Source organism: Pagrus major, chromosome 1, assembly GCF_040436345.1.
Source record: "Pagrus major chromosome 1, Pma_NU_1.0".
NCBI classification, from domain to species: Eukaryota; Metazoa; Chordata; class Actinopteri; order Spariformes; family Sparidae; genus Pagrus; species Pagrus major.
Window position 1 is genome coordinate 9,478,051 of NC_133215.1, and position 20,552 is coordinate 9,498,602.

General features: G+C 38.3%; 3 protein-coding genes across 3 annotated transcripts in view; 1 reads left to right on the forward strand and 2 right to left on the reverse strand.

Moving 5' to 3' along the window:
- Positions 1-4,309, reverse strand: part of LOC140994473 (cytochrome P450 3A40-like) — a 4,760-nt gene extending 451 nt beyond the window's left edge. The window contains exons 1-12 of the mRNA XM_073464116.1: positions 4,206-4,309; positions 3,998-4,091; positions 3,193-3,245; positions 2,941-3,040; positions 2,723-2,836; positions 2,321-2,409; positions 2,078-2,226; positions 1,851-1,978; positions 1,680-1,755; positions 1,429-1,589; positions 465-691; positions 173-335 (exon numbers count right to left, since the gene is read on the reverse strand). Coding sequence (XP_073320217.1) covers positions 173-335; positions 465-691; positions 1,429-1,589; positions 1,680-1,755; positions 1,851-1,978; positions 2,078-2,226; positions 2,321-2,409; positions 2,723-2,836; positions 2,941-3,040; positions 3,193-3,245; positions 3,998-4,091; positions 4,206-4,276 — 1,425 coding nt within the window. The 5' untranslated portion in view covers positions 4,277-4,309. The remainder of the gene's footprint in view (positions 1-172; positions 336-464; positions 692-1,428; positions 1,590-1,679; positions 1,756-1,850; positions 1,979-2,077; positions 2,227-2,320; positions 2,410-2,722; positions 2,837-2,940; positions 3,041-3,192; positions 3,246-3,997; positions 4,092-4,205) is intronic.
- Positions 4,310-5,156: 847 nt separating this feature from the next.
- Positions 5,157-14,066, forward strand: LOC140994490 (cytochrome P450 3A30-like). The gene is made up of 14 exons (XM_073464137.1): positions 5,157-5,277; positions 5,432-5,525; positions 5,647-5,699; positions 6,560-6,659; positions 8,067-8,180; positions 8,271-8,359; positions 9,212-9,360; positions 10,233-10,360; positions 10,696-10,771; positions 10,895-11,055; positions 11,153-11,220; positions 12,589-12,747; positions 13,050-13,212; positions 13,322-14,066. Exons 1-14 carry the CDS (start codon positions 5,207-5,209, stop codon positions 13,409-13,411), a joined length of 1,515 nt encoding a protein of 504 aa, XP_073320238.1. The 5' UTR covers positions 5,157-5,206; the 3' UTR covers positions 13,412-14,066.
- Positions 14,067-15,867: 1,801 nt separating this feature from the next.
- On the reverse strand, positions 15,868-20,025 carry gpank1 (G patch domain and ankyrin repeats 1). Its single transcript, XM_073476908.1, has 4 exons — positions 18,979-20,025; positions 18,759-18,900; positions 18,596-18,671; positions 15,868-17,952 (listed from the first exon to the last, which is right to left on the reverse strand). Exons 1-4 carry the CDS (start codon positions 19,420-19,422, stop codon positions 17,511-17,513), a joined length of 1,104 nt encoding a protein of 367 aa, XP_073333009.1. The 5' UTR covers positions 19,423-20,025; the 3' UTR covers positions 15,868-17,510.
- Positions 20,026-20,552: the final 527 nt, after the last annotated feature.

The following is a 20,552-nucleotide window of genomic DNA, read 5'->3' on the forward strand; positions in this document are numbered from 1 at the left end:
CATCATGCAAAGCATTGAGCATTGTGGATTTTGATATTTGAACAAATAGATCTTTATAAAACCAATGTTTGGCTACCTCTAATCCTTCACTATCAAACTTGCAATGAATCATTTTGGACAGCATCATAAAACAATTAACAGGCAGTGTAAAGATCCACATCTGTGGTCTCACCTCAGTCTCCTTACACCTAGCGAAGCTGTACCTCTGCAGGATCTCCACCAATGCAAGTTTTATTATCACCAGAGCAAATCGCATCCCGATGCAGTTCCTTGGACCTGCCCCGAAAGGCATGTATGTGTATGGATCAAAAGTCTCCTTGTTCTCCTTGCTGAACCTGAAGGTGCACACACACACACACACACACACACACACACACACACACACACTCAAAATAATGTATTGATAACCTGATGAGCTCAGGCCTTTTCCGCTGCTCTTCTGGTAAACTAAATCCTTCCTATACCTCTCGGGTTTGAACGCCTCCGGATCGGGCCACAGATCTGGGTGTCGGTGCAGGGGCCATGTGGGTACCATGACAACCATACCCTTCGGAATCACAAGCCCATTGATCTCCACAGTCGCCTTGGCCACACGCTCCAGACGTGCAGCAACGGGGTACAAACGCAGAGACTCGTTGATGACGCAGTCTAGATACTCCATCTGGATCATAGCCTGGTACTCAACTGGAGCCTAGCCAAACACATAAACAGACACATTCATGATTGCTGTGAAGTCTTGCTCATGTGATTCAGCAGAAGACCACCACTCTGTCATACTAGGTAAAGTTAACAACTACAACAAGCGCTAAAGAGATACAAATGGAGGTAAAAAGAGAAGAGAGCACTGTTGCTGTTACTGGTATACCCTTTAAAATGTTAATATCCAAGAATCTCATTGGTGTAACAAATTGCACCATAGTTCTTAATCTTTACACATTTCAGGAAAATATAATGTCTTTTGAGATGCAGACCATTTGACCATTTGTTGTTTTGATATCAAAATAAGTTTTGGGAAAAACGCTTGATACCACTCTCATGTCTGTCTGGTAACTATAAGTGTACAACCAGCAGCCTGTTATCTTAGCTTAGCATTAAGACTGGAAACAAAAACAAAAGAGTACAAATTAAACCATGCAGTTTTACAACCAGCAGCTGGCTGTAGCCTTATATTAATTGGCCTTATATTTCCTGGAAAGACAACAAAGGGATATCAAAATTTGCATCTGAGTATGTATTGCTGAATGTTATATGATTTGTGAAAAGAAAAACGTTAAACAAAGAAGGGTTTGTCATCTGTTTTTACCGTTTCTCATGTCATTATTAAGAAAAGGGCAGGTAAAATACTGAAATGAGCAAAATAAACTGAATATGAATATGAATCCTGAATCCCTACTTCCTCAAACCATGCTCACTACACTCTCAGCGTACCTTCTTAGGGAAAGTGGCGTCGATCTCCTCCTGCAGCCGTTTCATGATATGAGGGTTTACGGCCAGATTGTAAGCCACGAAACTGAGAGAGCTGCTGGTTGTTTCATAGCCAGCAAACAGGAAAATCATTGCTTGAGAGAGGATCTCGTGATCGCTTAAACCTGGGGAGATAGCAAAGAGATGTGATTTAGAGTAGCTTTAAGTTGTGTAAATAGAAACTCAATGTGTATGTGTATGTTTATGTGTGTCACCTTTATCCTGCTCTCCTCCACTGGGGTCCTTGTTGTTCTGGGAGTCAATCATCAACTGAAGGAAATCCACTCGACTCTATAAGTAGACATATGTATATATATATGAATAGCTTTGATTATATTTCTGATTGTGCTGAGACATACACAAACACACACACAAGACAGAAGTACCTTTTGTTTGCTGGTCTCTCGGTCGGACTTGATCTTCTGCAGTGCAGCGTAAAAGAAGTCTGTGACAGACTTGGGGAAAAAAGAAAACTCCATCTTTTCAAAAAGAGGACCCATGACGGGGAAGAAAGCTGGAATAAAGCAGAAAGCAACACATTTATCAAGGAAAAACACTGATTGTATCAACTGTAAACATTCATAGTACAACAGAAATAAAATGAATTACATACAAATAATGATGAGGAGAGGGTTGAAAAGGTCAAACTTAAGCATCTTCTTGATGTTAGCGACAAAGGGGTCTGAGGGGTTGTTGAGTGAGTCGATGTCCACACTGAAGGCTGTGCTGGTTACAATATCCATACTGTAGGGACCAAAGAACCTACAGAGCACACAAACATGTCAGAGATGTCCTGTCAGGCTTACAAAGAGTTATCTTTAAATGAATGAATTATGTTGGAGTTCAGTTTTCTTACTCCTTCAGCTCTAAGGGCTCATCCTTGTCCACCTTCTTTTTCATGCTGGTGAGCAGGTTAGCAGAGTGGCGCTTCATTATCCCAAACATCTGAGACACAGGCAGGGACAGATGGACAGAAAAACACACTGTTAAACCCAGGCTAACTGTAACAGACTGCTGCTGTTTCTGTTTGTCTTCTAGATTAGTTGTTCCCTACCCAGGATAGGTATGATGGTTACAAGATGATAAAAGGGATAAAGAAAGAAAAGAAACATTTCTAAATACATAATTATGTTTCTTATCCTGAGGAAGCACTACTCAAGAGAGAATCTAGTCAAGTCACAACACAGACCTTCCTGAAAAATATTATTTTCAACATGTTTTAAAGGGCAGAGGAGGTACAGAGCAGGAGAGCGCCTACCTCCTTCAGTCTTCCTGAGGTGAAGGAGGGAGAGAGGACACTGCGGATCCTCCTCCACTGGTCATCCTCAGCGGCGAACAAGGAATCGTACATTGGACCATTCATACGGAAGTTCTGTGATAGAGTAAGAAAACACCTGCCGATGATGAGGGGACCTCAACTAAAATGCGGCAACCATAATAAGTGATTGATATAATATAAGAAGTGAATGTGCATACTCTGCGGTTGGTGAAGAGAGAGTAACACTCCTTTATCAGGACAGTTTTTATCATGGCAGGATCTGTGATACACAGCACCGGCTGACGGGCATCAAAAATGCTAAATATGAAAACAATAGAAAATAATATGTATAGAAAAATAATAAAACACCAGGTGAGACGTTAGTAGTATGTATGAGATATTAATATACATTACTCACACACGCACACACACACACACACACACACACACTGTACAACTTGTAGACTTACCCCCATGTTTTCCCATATTTCTTGAAGCATTCTTCGTCAAAGACGACGAATCCCTAGGTACAAGAATAGTGAAATCCAGATTATGATTTGAACACCCCTCTTCAATTCACTTAAATATTTAAGTGAACTGAAATATTTAAATGTTTAAATTATGAACAGTCACACTAGGGATGGGCAATTTTATCAATATTATACCTTTATCGTGACATTAGACTATGTATCGTCTTAGATTAGACAGTTCTACTGTTCTACTTGTTCTAATACTTGACTTTACCCACTTAATTATTGTATCCACATTACTGATGATCATTTATCAAAAATCTCATTGTGTTTATATTTTATGAAAGTACCAATAGTCATCCCTACAATATTGTAAATTTCAAAATCGAGATATTTGGCCAAAAATATCCTAATATTTGATTTTGATGCACAGTCCTCACATTTATAAGATGCTTTTGAGGAGATAACGATACAGCACTTAGAATTACCATGACCTGGATGATTGAGAACCTTCAGCAGTCCTTAGCAATGTTACTGGATTATCTGGAGTAAACAGAAGTCATTTCTCACAACAGCCTCCATTTACAACGTACTTAAGCTAAGGGGGAGACTGTTGAAACAGTACCTAAAAGCTGTAAGATGCATCTCCAATAATAAGAGGTATGTACACTGTCCAAACTCCGGTGGGAGATTTTTCTCATACATACACTACAGGGGCATTTTATTTTGTTAACAAGCATAGTCTACACCTGTGCGTGTTGGTAAAAATGTGACATGTTGAATCTGAAAAGTTATATTTACCAACCTTTCTATATGCCAGCATAGTGCCGAAAAAAGGCACTGGTTTGGGACCAGGGATTCCCATTTTCTTAAATGTTCCATATGGCCAGCAGGCGTACCTGTGCAAAACAAACAAAAAACAGAGTTAGAAGAGATTTCTTTTATCATACACACTGGCAAACACATATACAATGCAATACAAATACCTGGGACACATATTCTAAAACACTTACACAAATAACAGTGTGACGAGAGCAACCAGGAGGGTCCACGTCTCAGTGGAGAAATAAAAGAGGTAGCCCATCTTTGCAGGTTTTCTCTCTTCTATCAAGGGCAGCTCAAGTTCCACTAATGCCCCAAATCACAACCAGCGTCTTTTATTTACCAACCTGAGCAGGGCAAGTGTGTGAGAGTTGAACCAATGGCAGCAGGGGCATGTAAGGTGAATCATTGACCAAGCAGCATTAATAATCATCATGTTTTATATACCCTGTCACCTGCAATGTTGCAATTTTCGAACCTAGATTATTATATTGCTTGTGTTATGAAAAAAACACACAAAGTTCATGAGACATCTTTCAGTAATAGTTAATATTTACTGTATTTATTAAAGATCATATTTTTCTTTTAGTATCTATTAATTTATAAAATGTGACAAAATTGCGACTTCAGTTTTTTATTTGTGCCCGTGTTTTTTTTATTTTATATTAATTTTCCTATCTTCTTAATTTCCTATTCAATTGTTGACTTTTATTTATTAATTTTTACATTTATTTGTTTATCTATCTATTATATATGAACTCTGATGTCAATCAACCAGTAGGCGAAACATTTACCATATGTTACACTGTGAATAAAAGCCATAAATGTATAAAGAAATGTAAAAAGAAAAGACAGAAATACATATGTTTAAGGACATAAATGGGGAGAAAATGTGAAGGAAAAAATAAAGAAGTCGCAGTTTAAAAAAAAAAAAAAAAAAAAAAACTTGAACTTTATGTAACATTTTATGAATTAATGAATGCCTACATTTCATTTTAATATTATTTCTGGTGCAATTAATCAGTTGTTAATTTATCTATTGAGTCATTTATGTATGTTTATATTTATTTTTGATATTGTCAGTTTCGGTCCTCCATACAGGGAGAAAGAGACAAACAGGAAGCGTCTGTAATCACGTGTTAGTTCGGTGCAAAGCTGGAATCACAGCAGTGTGGTCAAGCAAGAGAGAGCCATGGACTACCTTCCTCTCTTCTCTTTAGAAACATGGATTCTGCTGATCACATGTATCTGCTTATTTGTTACGTAAGTGTTATGTTCGATTGATTTCAGTCAAAGTACTTGAGGTGAAATTGGTCACCTAAACTAATGCACCAACCATTAACCCTTTTTCCTTTCAAGTTAACAGTAATTTGACTGACACTATTTAAAGATGTGATATAATGGTATATGGTGGCAGGTATGGCAACAAGACTTACCAGACATTTGAGAAGTTGGGAATCCCAGGTCCCAAGCCGTTCATGTACTGGGGAACAGTTTGCAGGCACAACCCTGTATGTAAATCTTTAAAACTAAATGACCATAATTTCATGATTTCTGTCATATGAGTTAAAAAATGAACTGTGTTGGTACAGATACAATTATGTATTTTGAAAATGTATTCTCTGTTACAAGGTTTACTTCTTAGATGACAAGGCGTGTGCTCAAAAGTATGGGAAAGTGTGGGGGTGAGTAAATGTCCTCATGTAATACACTGTAAATACACTGTAAGAAATAACCCTACACTCAAGAAATTCTTATGCCTAAAACATTTACTTTAAGTATTTTAATTTAATAGAAATGTTTCATCTAATTCTACTACACAAGTTCAATATTGTTGGGACCTCATCCACATATTGCAAACAATAGAGAGGCCTGTAAGGAAAACCAGAAGCTTTACCAAAGTTTTTTTTTATCATGTTGAATCAGTGTTTATAATATATATATATACAGTATATGTATATATATATATATATATATATATATATATATATATATATATATATATATATATATATATCCAAATTGTTTATTCGGTCTTCTCTAATGAATATATATATATTAGAGAAGACCGAATAAACAATTTGGAATGCATTACTGTTACATATTATACTTGCATAATAAACACTTGAGAAACACATTATGTTCTTGTTGAAGTTCCCCTTAACTTTATGTGTAATAATTGAATAAACACATAAGGTTTATGTATAAGTCTGCATTAATTTACTTTAATCAGACTAAGTCATTTAATTCATTCATGTTTACTCAACATGATATAAAAACTTTGTGATAAATGTGACACTTTAGATTGTAGTTTTGTAGTTTGTATATGTAATCAAAACACATAAATTAATAACATAGATTAAAGTCAATATTTTTGGTATAATTATTACCACATTATTTTATGCTTTGCGAAACTGTTTGGCAGGTTATGACCCCTGAGCCTCTCATGGTTGCTTGTGCCAGCAGTAGTGTTGGCGGCAAATACAACATATGAGTTTTGCACTAAATGTTGGAAATGTTAATATGTGTTTGTGTAAATGTCCAGATCATATGAGTTCAAGAAGCCCGTGCTAGCTGTGACGGACCCTGACATGTTGAAAACCATCCTGGTGAAGGAGTGCCTCACCTACTTTACCAACCGGCGGGTGAGAACTGGCACATATTAACACTGAACAGAACAAACACAGGAGAGTACAAAAGACACTAATGTAATGTGATCCTTTGTACATCAATTAAAGCAGTCTATGTTGCATTCAAAAGGAACTTGTGAGAATGTGTTTTTGAGATGGGAAGTCAAATACTGGCCATTCATGGTTTTTACATTGGGAACTGTCACCCTTTTTTCCTTTTCAAAATTGGTGAATGATCATGTTGAGAACAAGAAATTAATAGAAAATCATAACATGATTTTTGTTGTCTCATACATAAAAACCTATGATATGTCACAATTTCCATTCAAAGTCCCCGTTCATGACAAATTCAAAAGACGCCCTGTGATGCTGTAATGTTCAGTTTACATTACATAAAATTTGGGATGGAAGAAATGGAGACAATGTTGCAATTCTTTGATTATTTAGATTAGTTTAGGTTAAATTTTACTTTAAACATGTTAAAAATGACAAAATCTCAAAAAGTAAGAAAACAAAACATGAAGAAGCAACCAAGACACGTTTTCTACCTTAGTTATGAGTTCCTGAAGACTATGTATCACATTTTCCTTAAAGTCAGTATTAATTAAAAAGAATCAAACCAACTGTTTAGCATTTTCAATTATTTTTCCACCATCGAAAAGTTTTTCAAAATTCTTACCACAACAAAATACAATCATATCATCTGCAAATAATCTAGTTTTTATCATCCTAATGTTAACATGCTAACAGGCATATAGAGGCTAAGCCAATGCTTTGGGCCCCTAAAGTGCAGCACATGGATTGACTTAATTGACATGCTGATAAATGTTACCTTGTCTGCTGAATCAAACTTTCTGCTTGAACAGCCAGTCGATTTATTGTTCTTTAACTTCAGTGTGTCCATTAAACTAGAATCATCTTTCCGACAGTTAATGTACAAACATTGTCAAACCAGAACACGAGCAAGAGGCTGCTTTAGTGTCCAAAAACAGTTTCCCTTTCCGGGCTGAACACCTGTCCGGAAAAAGATTGGTTCTTTTTATATAGCATTGAGTGATAATTTTCTCCTACAATGCATATAACTGGCATACTGACACCCCTACATTCCTAGAGCCACCGCTAGCTCAAGCTAATAATAATGTGGTACACATTTCATCTGAATGTTGGATTTCTTGGTATTTAAATTCTTATCTATTGTTTAAGCTAAGAATATGGCAGGTATTTTTCTAAACTATTAGGCTGTGGCTACACAGACAATACCTGTTTGTAGGATCAGTTGATTGTGGGTTTTGGTCTATTCATGGAATTTGCTGACAAGTAAAAAAAAACCCCAACAAATAATAAAAAGCAATTTACACTTATATGTACAATTGTGAACCCAAACATGCATAAACACAAGTGTGCTGACCGCTCTTCCTTTAGAACTTCTCCCTGAATGGGGAACTCTATGACGCTGTGAGTATAGCTGAGGATGATCACTGGAGACGACTTCGTAGCATCCTCTCTCCTAACTTCACCTCTGGCCGTATAAAAGAGGTAAATTATCGATTTTATGAATTTTCTTTACCTCATTTCATCTTCATGTTACGTACTTCTGTTAATTTTTTGCTTTTTCCTTGTCCTAAGATGTTTAGCGCCATGAAACATCATTCCCACAAGCTGACAACCTGCCTGCAGTCCAAAGCGCACAATAATGAAGTTATAACTATGAAAGAGTGAGTAATAACTTGCTGTAAATTCTTAATATTAGATGAATCAAACTTAGTATTTTTTATTTTTATTTTAAAGTGACAGAACACCACCCAAGAGCGCCACACGAGAAACAAACATGTTCATGTGTGCGCTTTAGAAGTGTTGGTAGGTGGAGTTTGTTACCTTTGGGCTGTTATTGTCTTAAGCTATGCTAACGACTAACGACTTTTATATTTACCCCACAGACAACGAGTATATCAGTTGGCAAGAAAGCAGTTTATCTGTTTTTCCAAAATGTTGAACTGTTCATTCAAGAAATTAAACACAAATAAGTATTTTTCATTCATTGCAAGTATTTCTGGAATTAATGCAAAGATTAAATTAGATAACACTGTATAAAAATGTGTCCTCAGAGGTTGACTATTCAGAGCCAAACCCTAATAATCTAGTCCACACTATTAAGGCAAATATGCTCTCTAAATCCTGTTTTTATTTTGATATAATATAACCAATGTTATTTATGTATAGACACAGTGTAGTATCTTCAAACATAAAAAAGGACTATAGTTGGCTGCATTTAGATTCTGTGAGATCTGCAGAGTTGAAAAGGCTAATCTGTAATTTCAATGTTCATATATGTTTGTAATACTGCTTATAAGTTACCTCGATGGGTGCGATTATTACCATTTTTTCTCTTTCAATTGAGAGATTATTTTTGTAAACATGAACATATGCACTCAACTTCACCATGAAGAATTTTGATATCCAGCTAATATTCCTTTGCATTGTCCCTAACTAAGGAATCTCCTATCTGTGGCACTGGTATTAACCACTTACCAGTGATTCATTTAATTTGTGTAACATGTCTATTCCAGCTTCTTTGGAGCCTATAGTATTGATGTGATGGCGAGCTGTATATTCAGTGTGGATATGGACTCAATCAGCAACCCTTCAAGTCCAAGTCCCTTCATCGCCCATGTCTCCAAGCTGTTCAGATTTCCCATATTGCTTTACATATTCCAAGGTACTGTCTGTGACTTAGAGTGACATCTGTGACATATTGTGAAAGTGACATTTCCATGACTTTTTTGATTATAAGGCATGTCAAGATGCTATATAAATAAGGCAAACTTATTGAAAAGCTCAACCCACGGAGAAATACACACAGTCTGTATGCAGAAACTATGCCTTTAAACAAGCCGTTGGGAGCTCTGTAAAGTTGCAATGTCACAACTATACGGTCAATGCCCTCAGCGACTGTGATAAGTCTGCTAGGTAGAAACGCATTTTTCAGCTTCTAGGTGGAGGTGGAGGTAGACCTCCCTTCAGTCACTCAGCCTGTCCACTCTCTCTAGCCCAGAGAAGCAGCTGTGAGCCAAAGGAGTTGATGTGTTTAAAGGGGAAAGTATAGCTGGCAATCCGCTCATCACCGCCAGCAGCCCACACAAACACTCGCTACAGTGTAGGCCACTTGCATAGGTTACGGCATCAGCTCTGCTCGGAGCTTATGTTCAACCAAAAATCAGCCTTTACTTTGCAGATTGGAGGCTGCATCAGAACCAAAGTATCACATTTTGAAATGTATGGTTTATTTTATCAACAATTGGATTAAAAAAAAATATTTCCAATAGTCAGAAAAATGCTGGATCTCAGATACAATAATCGACCAGGTCAATAATCCGTCGACCCAGAGTATACAGTGCATACATACAGTGCATTTAAATATATGTACAGTTTACTCAATTTGCTCACTGCTGCAGGAATTGAGAGTATGAAAAAAACAATGTTTTTTTTTTTAACATTAAAGCATGCAAACTTTTTCTAGTAGACACCCTTAATAAAAGTATGAACATCGGACCTTTAAATTATCATTTTTACCCCCCTTTGCCTTGTCAGCATGTTTTCCCATATTTCTTCCTGTTTTGGAGCTGCTGGGAGTCTCCTTCTTTCCGAGGTCTACTACTACTTTCTTTAAAGGGTTTGTGGAGAAGGTCAGAGCAGAACGCAATGGGAGCTCACACCAGGTCAGGAGAAAACACACAACTGGGTGGGCGCAATATGGATAAAATATTCAATAGCAGTTTGACAAATCTTACTGTCTGGTATTGTTTTTATTGTTCTCATTGTGTGAAGCACGTGTGTGTTACTTTGATGTTTGAAAATAGCTATACAAATAAAGTTTGATTGATTGATTGATTGATTGATTATATGACGATAAAGAATAATTTACCGAAATCCATTCGCAAAACCATCAACAGATAGTTGACTAAATCTTTTTGTTATGTATATTGTCACACCACATGACAAATGCACACATAAACAGGTGAACATGCATACAAATTATCTGACCTGTTTTCAGAACTCAGGAGATATTCTTCAAAATATGATCAACTCTCAGACTGCCAGTGGACCCAGGAATGAAAAGCAAAATAAAGGTAATTACACAGTGATATTACATACATACAAAAGCACACATTTATGCTCACATGTATTCACACCAAAGGTTCTGACACCTTCTTAATCTTCTCTCTGTTCATGCATCCTGCCCTTCCTAACAGGTCTCACTGATCATGAGATCATCTCACAAGTAACAATGTTTGTGTTTGGTGGTTACGAGACGAGCGCCACCACCCTCGTTTTTTTGGCCTACAGTTTGGCAAGAAATCCTGATGTCATGAAACGCTTGCAAGCGGAGATAGACTCCACTTTCCCTAATAAGGTAAAGCACAAGTTTTTGGTACAGGAGTCATTCTCTCTATTTCATTTTCTCGATGAAACTTCAGTTTTCAAAAATTTGAATTGTGTCAACTCTGCAGGGTCCAGTCCAATATGAAGCTCTGATGCAGATGGAGTACCTAGACAGTGTTGTCAATGAGTGTCTGAGGTAATGTCAATTTTCATGTGCTAGATGATGTCTCAACGGACTAGACTGATTATGTAATGTTAGGTCAAGAAGTTTTCATAGTAAATATAATAAAGTTTAAGAATAAATAAAAGGTGCGCAATTTTTGCAAAGCTCACTGTTGTGACTGAAATGACTATGTAACATGAAAAAGTAATTTATAGTTCTAAAGCAGGAAGTAGACAAACAAATGGTCGGAAGTAAACATGGTTTGATTCGATTACGATTCACCAGTCTACGATGCGATTCGATTCAATTATACGATGCATCTCGATGCATCTCGATGCATCTCGATGCATTACGTCCTCAATTTTCCATATTGCCACACATGGCTTTTTCATCAATTAAAACAGTCAGATAAATATGAACTCTTTATTTAGAAAGCCGCCTTAAAATTCAGATGTAAACAAATGTCACATGTTTTGTTACATTAATTTGTAAAGAAAAATATAATTATAGGCCAAGCCTACCAACATGTGTGTGAAAATTTTAATTCAGTAAATTAAAGTGCAACCGTTAGATAGGACTCGGTCGCCACAGAAGTCCATGAATCGCATGTGACTGCTACTCGGCAAGCTTCCCTCATTGAATTCATCACCTGGGCTTTTGTTTCTCTGTACAACACTGGCACAACCGTGTCTGCAATTGTTTGCCATGATGGGATCTTGTACCGCGGTTCCAGGGTCTTAACCAGCTGGCGAAAACCAGCGTTCTTGACGACGCTATAAGGCCTTAAGTCCTTTGCTATGAAAGCTCCTACACACCGAGTTATCCTCTGGGCTCTCTCGAACTTGGATGGCAACTTTCTCACGGACTCGTCGATCTTTGGCTGGCCTGGGTCAGTAGTTTTCTTTCCGTTGTGACTAGAGGCTAACATTAGCTCAGCGTGCCATCGGCTAATGTGGTTCCTCATATTAGTGGTGTTACCGAAGTATTTGATTTTAGCGTGGCAAGTTTACAAATAGCATGGGTCTTGTCCAGTTGTCGTCGCATCCCAGGAACTTCATAAAATCCGAAGTGTTCCCAGATATCCGCTTTTAAGTTGTGTGGATTTTTTGTCGTGCATCGGCTACCGTTACTGCTTTCCTCCGCCATGTTAGATGTTGTGTTTGCTATGCTCGCGCACGTGTCCGTCCTTCACCCACAGTGCAACTTGAACTTTACAACTTTATTGTCCAGCAGAAAAGGGAAACGCAACAACAATCGCCCATGTTTTATTTTGAATTTAAAAATCGATTATGTGACGGTACTGCATCGATTCAGAATCGTCCCATTAAGCGTCTCAATGCATCTTTGAATCGATTATTTTCTGCACCCCTAATTTTAAGCATATTTTGGTTTTGTCAATAGGCTCTACCCTATAGCTGGCCGTCTGGAGCGAATAGCCAAAGAAACTGTCAAAGTCAATGGAATTACAATCCCAAAAAACATGTTCGTTATGATTCCAGTCTACGCTCTGCACCATGACCCTGAGCTATGGCCCGAGCCAGAAGAGTTCAGACCTGACAGGTAGTGTTTATGTGTGTTACTCAAGAATTAAGTTGCAATAAGTCTCTGAAGCAACTTTTAAGAATTTCTGATAATAAATATATATTTTTTGTTTCTCTAACAGCTTTTGATGTTTCATAACGATTTAATGAATTTCCTAATAGAGGGTGGTGCATGCATTACTAAAATAAAATAATTTTATTGTTTTGCAAATCTTGAGAAAATAATTTATCCTTTAATCTTTTTCAGTCTCAGCCATTGAAACTTTTTTTTTTTTCATGTAAGATCTTTTTATTTGTGTTACTGTATGATTGTTTTTCAAGATTTAGTAAGCAGAACAAGCAGAGCATCAACCAATACACCTATATGCCATTTGGGCTCGGGCCGAGGAACTGCATAGGGATGCGTTTTGCTCTGGTGATGATTAAACTGGCCTTGGTGGAAGTTTTACAGAACTGCAGCTTCTCAGTCTGCGAGGAGACAGAGGTGAATATATTTAAATGACATACTTAGGTAGACTAATTCTACGTGATTGCTTTTATATAATTTGTATTAAGAGAGAGTTTTTGATTTAGTGAATTTGTTCGTTCCCCAGATTCCTTTGACAATGGATCCTCAAGGCGTTGTTGGACCCCTAAACCCAATCAAACTGAAGCTGGTGACACGTTCAGTCGAGTGCAACTAGGGAGTACTTAGAGAGATGCGTCCCTTAAGGCTGAACTATCCTGTAGATTTGTAATTTTAGAAACTGACAATGCTGCCTCAAGTTTACTACAATAAGTTTTTAATCTGTATCATATATCTATAACTATGTCTGTTTTCATTCATATCATATAAAATGAATCATGTTGATTTCTGGAGAACTGAAGAACATGAAGTGAATACTGTTGATTATCTCTTTGCAATGCAATGTTCTACAAGGAAACCTTGGGTCCCATCCCTGCATTGATTTGGATGCCACTTGGCATGCACCACCCACCCAAACACCGTTGGTGGCCAAGTACACCAAGTCCGATTTATGGAGGACCCACCGTTCATCGGACTTGGCTCCGGCCCGTCGAGGCATGTAAACAGGACCTCTGGAGATGTCCTGTGCTGTCTGGCACCACGGCATTGGCAGAGGCTCCTGTGAGTCATGTGGGTTGTGAGGTGGGGCCTTCATGGATCTGACTTTTTCGGGCATGTCCCATGGATGCTCGATCAGATCAGGATCAAGGAAATTTGGAATTCATTTTTGATCAAATACAAATCAAAACATCTGTTTTATCAAAATTAAAGAATTAAAATGACTGTATCATTGTTACTTGTATGCATAATCAATAAACTGTGATAAAAGGAAATACTATGAGCTGGTGGGGCTTTTGTGGGATCAACAAGGCATATGATAAATATTTCTACTTGTGTTTTAAGGCAGATCTCCAGAGAGTTGAGGTCCAGTTTTGTTTAAGTGTAATCTCCAGTTCAACACAAACTCACATCCACATTTACACAATTTTACTGATTTGCTTGTATTTGAAGTACATGGAAACAAATAAAAGTTTAACTTTTTACCTTAAAATAAAAGCTTCAAAATCATGTTGATGGTTCAGTGTCTTGTAATAGGGTGAAAGGTGTCTCTGTCTCAGTCACTCCACCCCATCACTTGTTTCTGCACCATGTAACTTCAGTGAGAGGGTCGGATCACAGCGTTACATACATATTTACTTCAAGATACATGTTTTCAACACATAACACTGTGATGATGTAATGAGTTTTGATTGTAATTATCACCTACAAACTGTTACAGACCTGGGATTTGTATTTGTAACAGTGGTGTTGCGTTGTTTACGCACAGAAACGACCACTAGTCGACCCAGGGATTCTTTTAGCTGTGAAGTGATGCTGTGACACTTTAAGTTTTTGGCATGAGGAATAAAAGAGAGGTTAAAAAGAGAGGACGTTTAAAAATAACAGGACAACAGATACCGTATCAAAGCACATCTGAACGCCTGATAAACAGAAAAACAGACATGTATGATGCAATGCAATGAAAGAAACTATCTGTAAATCTGGGCAATGACTCAGAAGTATGGTGCCTTTTCAGGCTGCTGTATTTCACTACTTTAAAATGTCTTACTTTCATATTGTCCATCCAATCTATGGACAAACAAATCAACATCTCTATGGAACGATTGGCATTATTACAGGACTGCTGGGTTGGATTTTAGTGTACAGGCTTTTGGTCACTCAGTTTAAAAAGTTGTGATTTCAATTGTGATTTAAATTACGTTGACTCTGGTCAACAAAGACCCTCGGGGGAGTTGTTCAGAAGTCTTGAGGTCTGATGACCACCGCTCAGCTTGGACGTTGGAATAGAAATACAGTAGGGGCCTTGTCTGAGGAGCTGCAACTTGAGCTGTGCTTACTCAAATACAGCCTTGACACATGTCTAACACATAACTGGGGGAAAGAGTTACTTGTCTAAATGTGATAGCATGACTGATAAAGCTGATATGCATAAACAAGTGCCTCACTGGTCACGTGTCCAGGTGTGTTCAAGTGGGTGAGAAGGTACCTGGCGCTGTTACAAAGGGAGAGTTCACTGTTTGTTTGTGTAGTTGCATAACATGGCATTCAGCCCACACTCAACAAAGGACAAACTTTAGCAGCAGTGTTGCAGTTGCTCAGCTGAAATCACTTGATACATCTGAAAATATTTAAACTGTATTTTATACTTTATTACCATATAAAACACATCAATATACTTCTGATATTAAGAACACTTCCTTTCCTCGATCATGAACCAAAACATGTTCACAAAAATGTGACCCTGCTGCATTTCTGCAGCACTGACTCCCTGCTTCACTCTTCTCCAGGACTTTGTTCTGGTACCCTCTGCCATCCTCTGCCATTATCTATTTGCTAATGGCACCCCTTGATTTATCTTGCCCTTTTATTATCTTTCATAAAATTTTGGCAGGCGTGTTAAATAAGGTGAGAAGGTACCCGGTACAAAGGAAGAGTTGACTGTTTGTGATATTGTGTCTAGACTACACAATATCAAAATCAAACTATAGCAGCAGTGTTGCAATCGATTAAGATAAAAACTAGACACACCTGAAAATACTGTTTTCTAATGAATAAATAGGTGCTAGGTCTCAATAATATTTTATACTTTATTACCATATAAAACATATCAATATAGCTCTGACATCAAAAACATGTCCTTTCCTGAATCATGAACCATAACATGTGTACACAGTGATGTTTGTTAGATCAGTAAGGTTCATGCAACACATTAAAATCCATTCATGTCACATTTGAAACAGTCTCAGTGGGTCAGCGGTGCACAAAATAAGTCACACAATCACGATGAAGATAAAAATCAATCAAGGCTGGTCAATACAACCTGTTGGCAGCAACACAACTGCTTCCATAAAGGGACACACTATTAGCTTTGAGGTAGGGTAAAGGTATTTGTGTTATGCTCCATTGGAAAACAGTCCAGCAGCTTTAAAACCTTCCTAAATAAGGCCACGATGGATGCTATGACTCAATGTGTAACTTACAAATATAGTTTGTAAGAGTTCTGCAATAAAATGTCTAAAAACCAGGAGACAATAATTTTTTACTCAAGGTAATCGTGCATTTCAATTGGTTGGCTGTCACTACCACTTGGGAGAGAGTCAGAGAGAGTGGAAGTTAACGAACATGACTTTACATATAATGATAAATACAACTTGAATACATTTTCTCGTCTGTAAACATTTCTGTCTGAGTCAGATTTAATCAGCAATGGTGGTTGTTTAACAAGAAAGACAACCACTCCCACAATCCCTCGCTGCTTACATATTTTGTCATGTTTTGATTGAGAGAGCCCTAGTGCCAGAAATTACATTCTTTGTATTTAAGTCATGTTTTCCTTATGACTGAGGCTGCAGAGTAACTGGATGAACTTGAAAGTAAAAGTTGAAATTCACACCGGCACTGCTATTGTAAGTTTTCTAGGGATTTGGACACAATTCAATTTAAAATTGGACATAATAGCATTTAGGCATTAATAGCGAGACACCTAAATTCAAGTGCAGCCAACATCTACAGCTCAGTGGCTTACTGATACTCCCAAGAAGGAAACCTCTGTCATTTTTTAAATACGATGGCAATCCTTCATATATCACTTTAATGGGACTCTATGTAACAATTTGTACCAATTTACAGTGTATTAATCACTGTTTTTACTGGCCCCATGTGAGCGGATTGTAAACGTGACATGAAAAATGAGACCTTCCCCGTCTCTCTCAGTTGCCAATAAAAGCCTGTGGACTATTAGTTTAACTTGTTTAATGCTGCTGGACTGTGGATTTTTTTGTGAAGGACTCGGGTCGGATTTTCTGTGACAGCCCAAATGATGTGACTTTATACACTCTGCTTACAGAAAGCAACAGTAACTAACAATAGTTTAGAAATGGAGTCATAGACGACCGGCTTCCAGCACAACAAAGAAAACTGTCCCCTGACTGATCTCCCCGTCCTCTTTACTTTCTTCTGTTTTATTTAGTTTTATTTTACTGATGTCATTATCATTTTGTTTTTTCTGTCTGTTCACTCTGTGTGGACAAAAAGAAAAAGAGATATAAGATGTAACGCTGTGTGTAATACATGTATTGCTCGGAATACAAAATAATAAAACAAAACAAAAACAACAGATACAAAATAACTTTCTGATGTGTCTCTTTAATGATTTAGAGATACTTTTAGATGAGTTTGGGAGAGAGGGCGTGTAGAAAAGTCCCTCTGAGCAGGTGTCAAAGATAAAAAGAGGCGCGGAAATCTCTTTCCCAGTTCTTATCGTTTCGCTCTTTTCTCCTACTTTCCGCCCTTTTCAGTCCTTTTCCTTGCCTCACCTCTTTCTCCTTGGGTGGTATTTTCACTGCGTCATGATCTCTGGCTTGGAAGTGAGTAACTTTGGCTCTTTTTGTTTGTCCAAAGCCAAGGCCTTCCTGGTCTCTCTTCAGCACAGTTGGCACTGGCCGTTTAGTACCCTCACCCTCTGGCCCCAGCCCTGTCCCTGGTTTCCAGCCACAACGAACCATCATCTTAAAGCTGTTGCTGGAGGGAGGGAGGCAGTAGTAGGGTGTCGGTGCAGGACGCCGCAAACTGAACTGATGCAGAGTGGAGGAGAAATGCGCTGACAGGCTGCCGCTGTACTCGGTACGACACACATCACACCACTCAGGCTGGGCGGCACTGGGGACAAAGGGAAGATGAGACATTAGTGAGTAGAAAAGGACAATTTAAAGATCTGCTGCTAATGTACTCTCAGTGTCTGTGATGGGGAACTAAATCCAAGTCCTCCTTTTTATTTCCGTGTTTTTCATTGTTGTTAACGTTTCACTATCGTGATCCAGCTACAAAAAAAGCCTGAAAAGTCAGCATTTAAAGTCGAGAGAGTTGCTGCTATGGAGATGAAACACTATCTTGGTAGGTGGCACTGGAATAAACTGGCAGGTTTTTGGATGTTGCAGACTCGCACATTGTAAGTAGTTGCAAGTTTCAACTCATCTTGCCGTCAGTCTTTGGTCTGAATGGGGCTTAACAGTTACATCACCCACTGACCTTATGTTACTCTCAGCATAGCTCCACCCACTATCAACCTAATCACAGTGTAATCAGCCAGATCAAGTGAAAACACCTGTGTATTTATGCAAAGCCTTTAATCTTATTTCATCATCAATGATTAATCGTTTCTAACTGACAGATATCTGAAACCAGTTTCTTGTTACTCATTCATGTTCACAATACTTCTCTTATTTTGATTCTAATCCCAATCATTTTGATGGATAGTTTGGGGGATTTGAATGTTAAACTGTATGCAACAGAGTGTGTTTACCTGTTATCAGATTGTCTCTCTCTCTCTGTACATCTCCCATAGCTCTCGAACTCCTCAAATACATCATTATGGCCAGCTGGGGGGAAACAAAAGGTATGGATGAGTTCAAATTCACCATACACACAAACACAGACATTTAGAGCTAAGAGCTGCGTGGATATACCTTCCAGTGCCAAGTCTTTGGCATCCCTGCCCTGTGTGTCAACCACTCCGACCCAGGCTGCCCCATGTTGCAGCAGCAGCCTCACCGCAGCTCTTTGTCCTGACCAGCTTGCACACATCATTGCCGTCCAGAAGTAAGTGTCCTAAAGGGAATACCATCAGGAGTTAAAACAAATAAGAATGAAGTACTTCCTAAACCCACTGAGCAGTAAGTCCTGTACCTGGAAGTTGACGTCGACCCCTTTTGAGAGCAGGTCTTTGAGGCCAGAGATGTCCCCCGCATGGGCACAGCGCAGCAGCCTGAGCCCCAGGAGCTCTGTGGACCTTTCTGAGTTGCTTGTCTCTGTTCTTTGGTCGCCTTCACCTTCACCGGTTATCCCTCTTTGCACAACAGAATCAGTGTGACCCTGCTGGACCTCTGCAGCCCTGCCTCTCCTCCTAACTCTTCGATTAATCTGTTTATTCTGCTGCTTTCTGCCATAATCTCTCTTGCCAACTGTACTCCTTGATACATCTTGCCCTCTGTCATCTTTCATTAAATTTTCGTAGAACTGCCTGGCCTCTTTCCCACTAAGCACACAGCTTGTTGCAGAGCTGGACTGTTCAGTAGGTTCAATGCTGAAAACATCATGCCCGCTGGCAGGAGTGAAGCCAAGAGCTGCCATAAGGAATGACTAACTTTAATTATGACAGGTTGAAAGTTTAACCAGCTCCTTGTTTTAACAAGCCAGTCTGAGAAAAGACAAAGCTGTAAATGTTCTTGTTATCGCAGCATGCTGTCAAGCTCAAAGCCAATACTTTTTTACTGTATACATATTAAATCTGGTATTAAAGGGAGCTAATAAGCTAGCAACAAGCCACCGTCGCTTGGCTAGTTTTGGTATGTAGTAGGGCGAGTGGTTTACTGTCTGGTTAAGTCTGAAACACCATTCCCCACACTATATTTAACCAAATACAAATAAAGTATCTAGTTAAATAAGACAATATCTAGCAACAAACCTGCCTCGTCAAATAAGCTAGCTCAGAGTGAGCTATCGAGCTTTAGCCTAGGCTAGCATTAGCATTAGCTTTTAGATATGTAGAAGCTTGTTAATTTAAGATCGCCGAATGGATTTAAGATAAACCAGTGACTTTACCCAAGGCGCCTCAAAGGGTTACACAGATAACAACGTAAACTAGAGGTAGAACTGAATAATTTCTGTAATAATACGAGCATACGAGGCTGCTTCAGGCTAACTTAGTTATCTTCTTCGTTCCTGTTTGTAAACACTTGCATGGATGTAACATTAGCACCATCACTAACAGTGAGTGCTGCCACCTACCGGACAGGATGTTCCCTTACAGCACTACTACTTCCACTGCTACTCACATGTCATGTCCCTATTTAGACCTTGTGTCTGTTGTTCATTTAGTATTGTTGTATATTTTGCACGAATATAGTTTTTAAAATCATTAACTATAAATATAATTTGGACTGCAGTAGTACTCTTATATTTTAGGAGGAGGATAATCTTTGTACCTTTCAGTTTTATGTCTCCACGGCACCCTCATGTGGACAGCCTTATTTCTTACTTTTGCTGCCTGAGCTCTTGCTACCTTATTGATTGATGGCTTTTTTTGTTTTATATTTTTTTTCTTCATCTAAATTTAGTGATATGCCCTGATATTCTTCAACAAGGGTACCATTTGCTTACATTCACTTAATCCCTAAAAGACCTCAAGGCTGCAAAATATTTGTCAGCATGCGAGAACTGAAAGGAAAAACATGTGAGACCGCTCCTCTGTTTACCTTTTT

Bases quoted from the DNA above. Each gene is read 5' to 3' on its own strand.
- LOC140994490 (XM_073464137.1), top strand. From the start codon at position 5,207: ATGGACTACCTTCCTCTCTTCTCTTTAGAAACATGGATTCTGCTGATC. The intron at 5,526-5,646 runs GTATGTAAATCT...CTCTGTTACAAG, and splicing joins CAGTTTGCAGGCACAACCCT to GTTTACTTCTTAGATGACAA. The intron at 10,772-10,894 runs GTAATTACACAG...CCTTCCTAACAG, and splicing joins GAATGAAAAGCAAAATAAAG to GTCTCACTGATCATGAGATC.
- gpank1 (XM_073476908.1), bottom strand. From the start codon at position 19,422: ATGGCAGCTCTTGGCTTCACTCCTGCCAGCGGGCATGATGTTTTCAGC. The intron at 18,672-18,758 runs GTATATCCACGC...GTTTCCCCCCAG, and splicing joins CAAAGACTTGGCACTGGAAG to CTGGCCATAATGATGTATTT. The intron at 17,953-18,595 runs GTAAACACACTC...CTTTGTCCCCAG, and splicing joins GAGAGACAATCTGATAACAG to TGCCGCCCAGCCTGAGTGGT.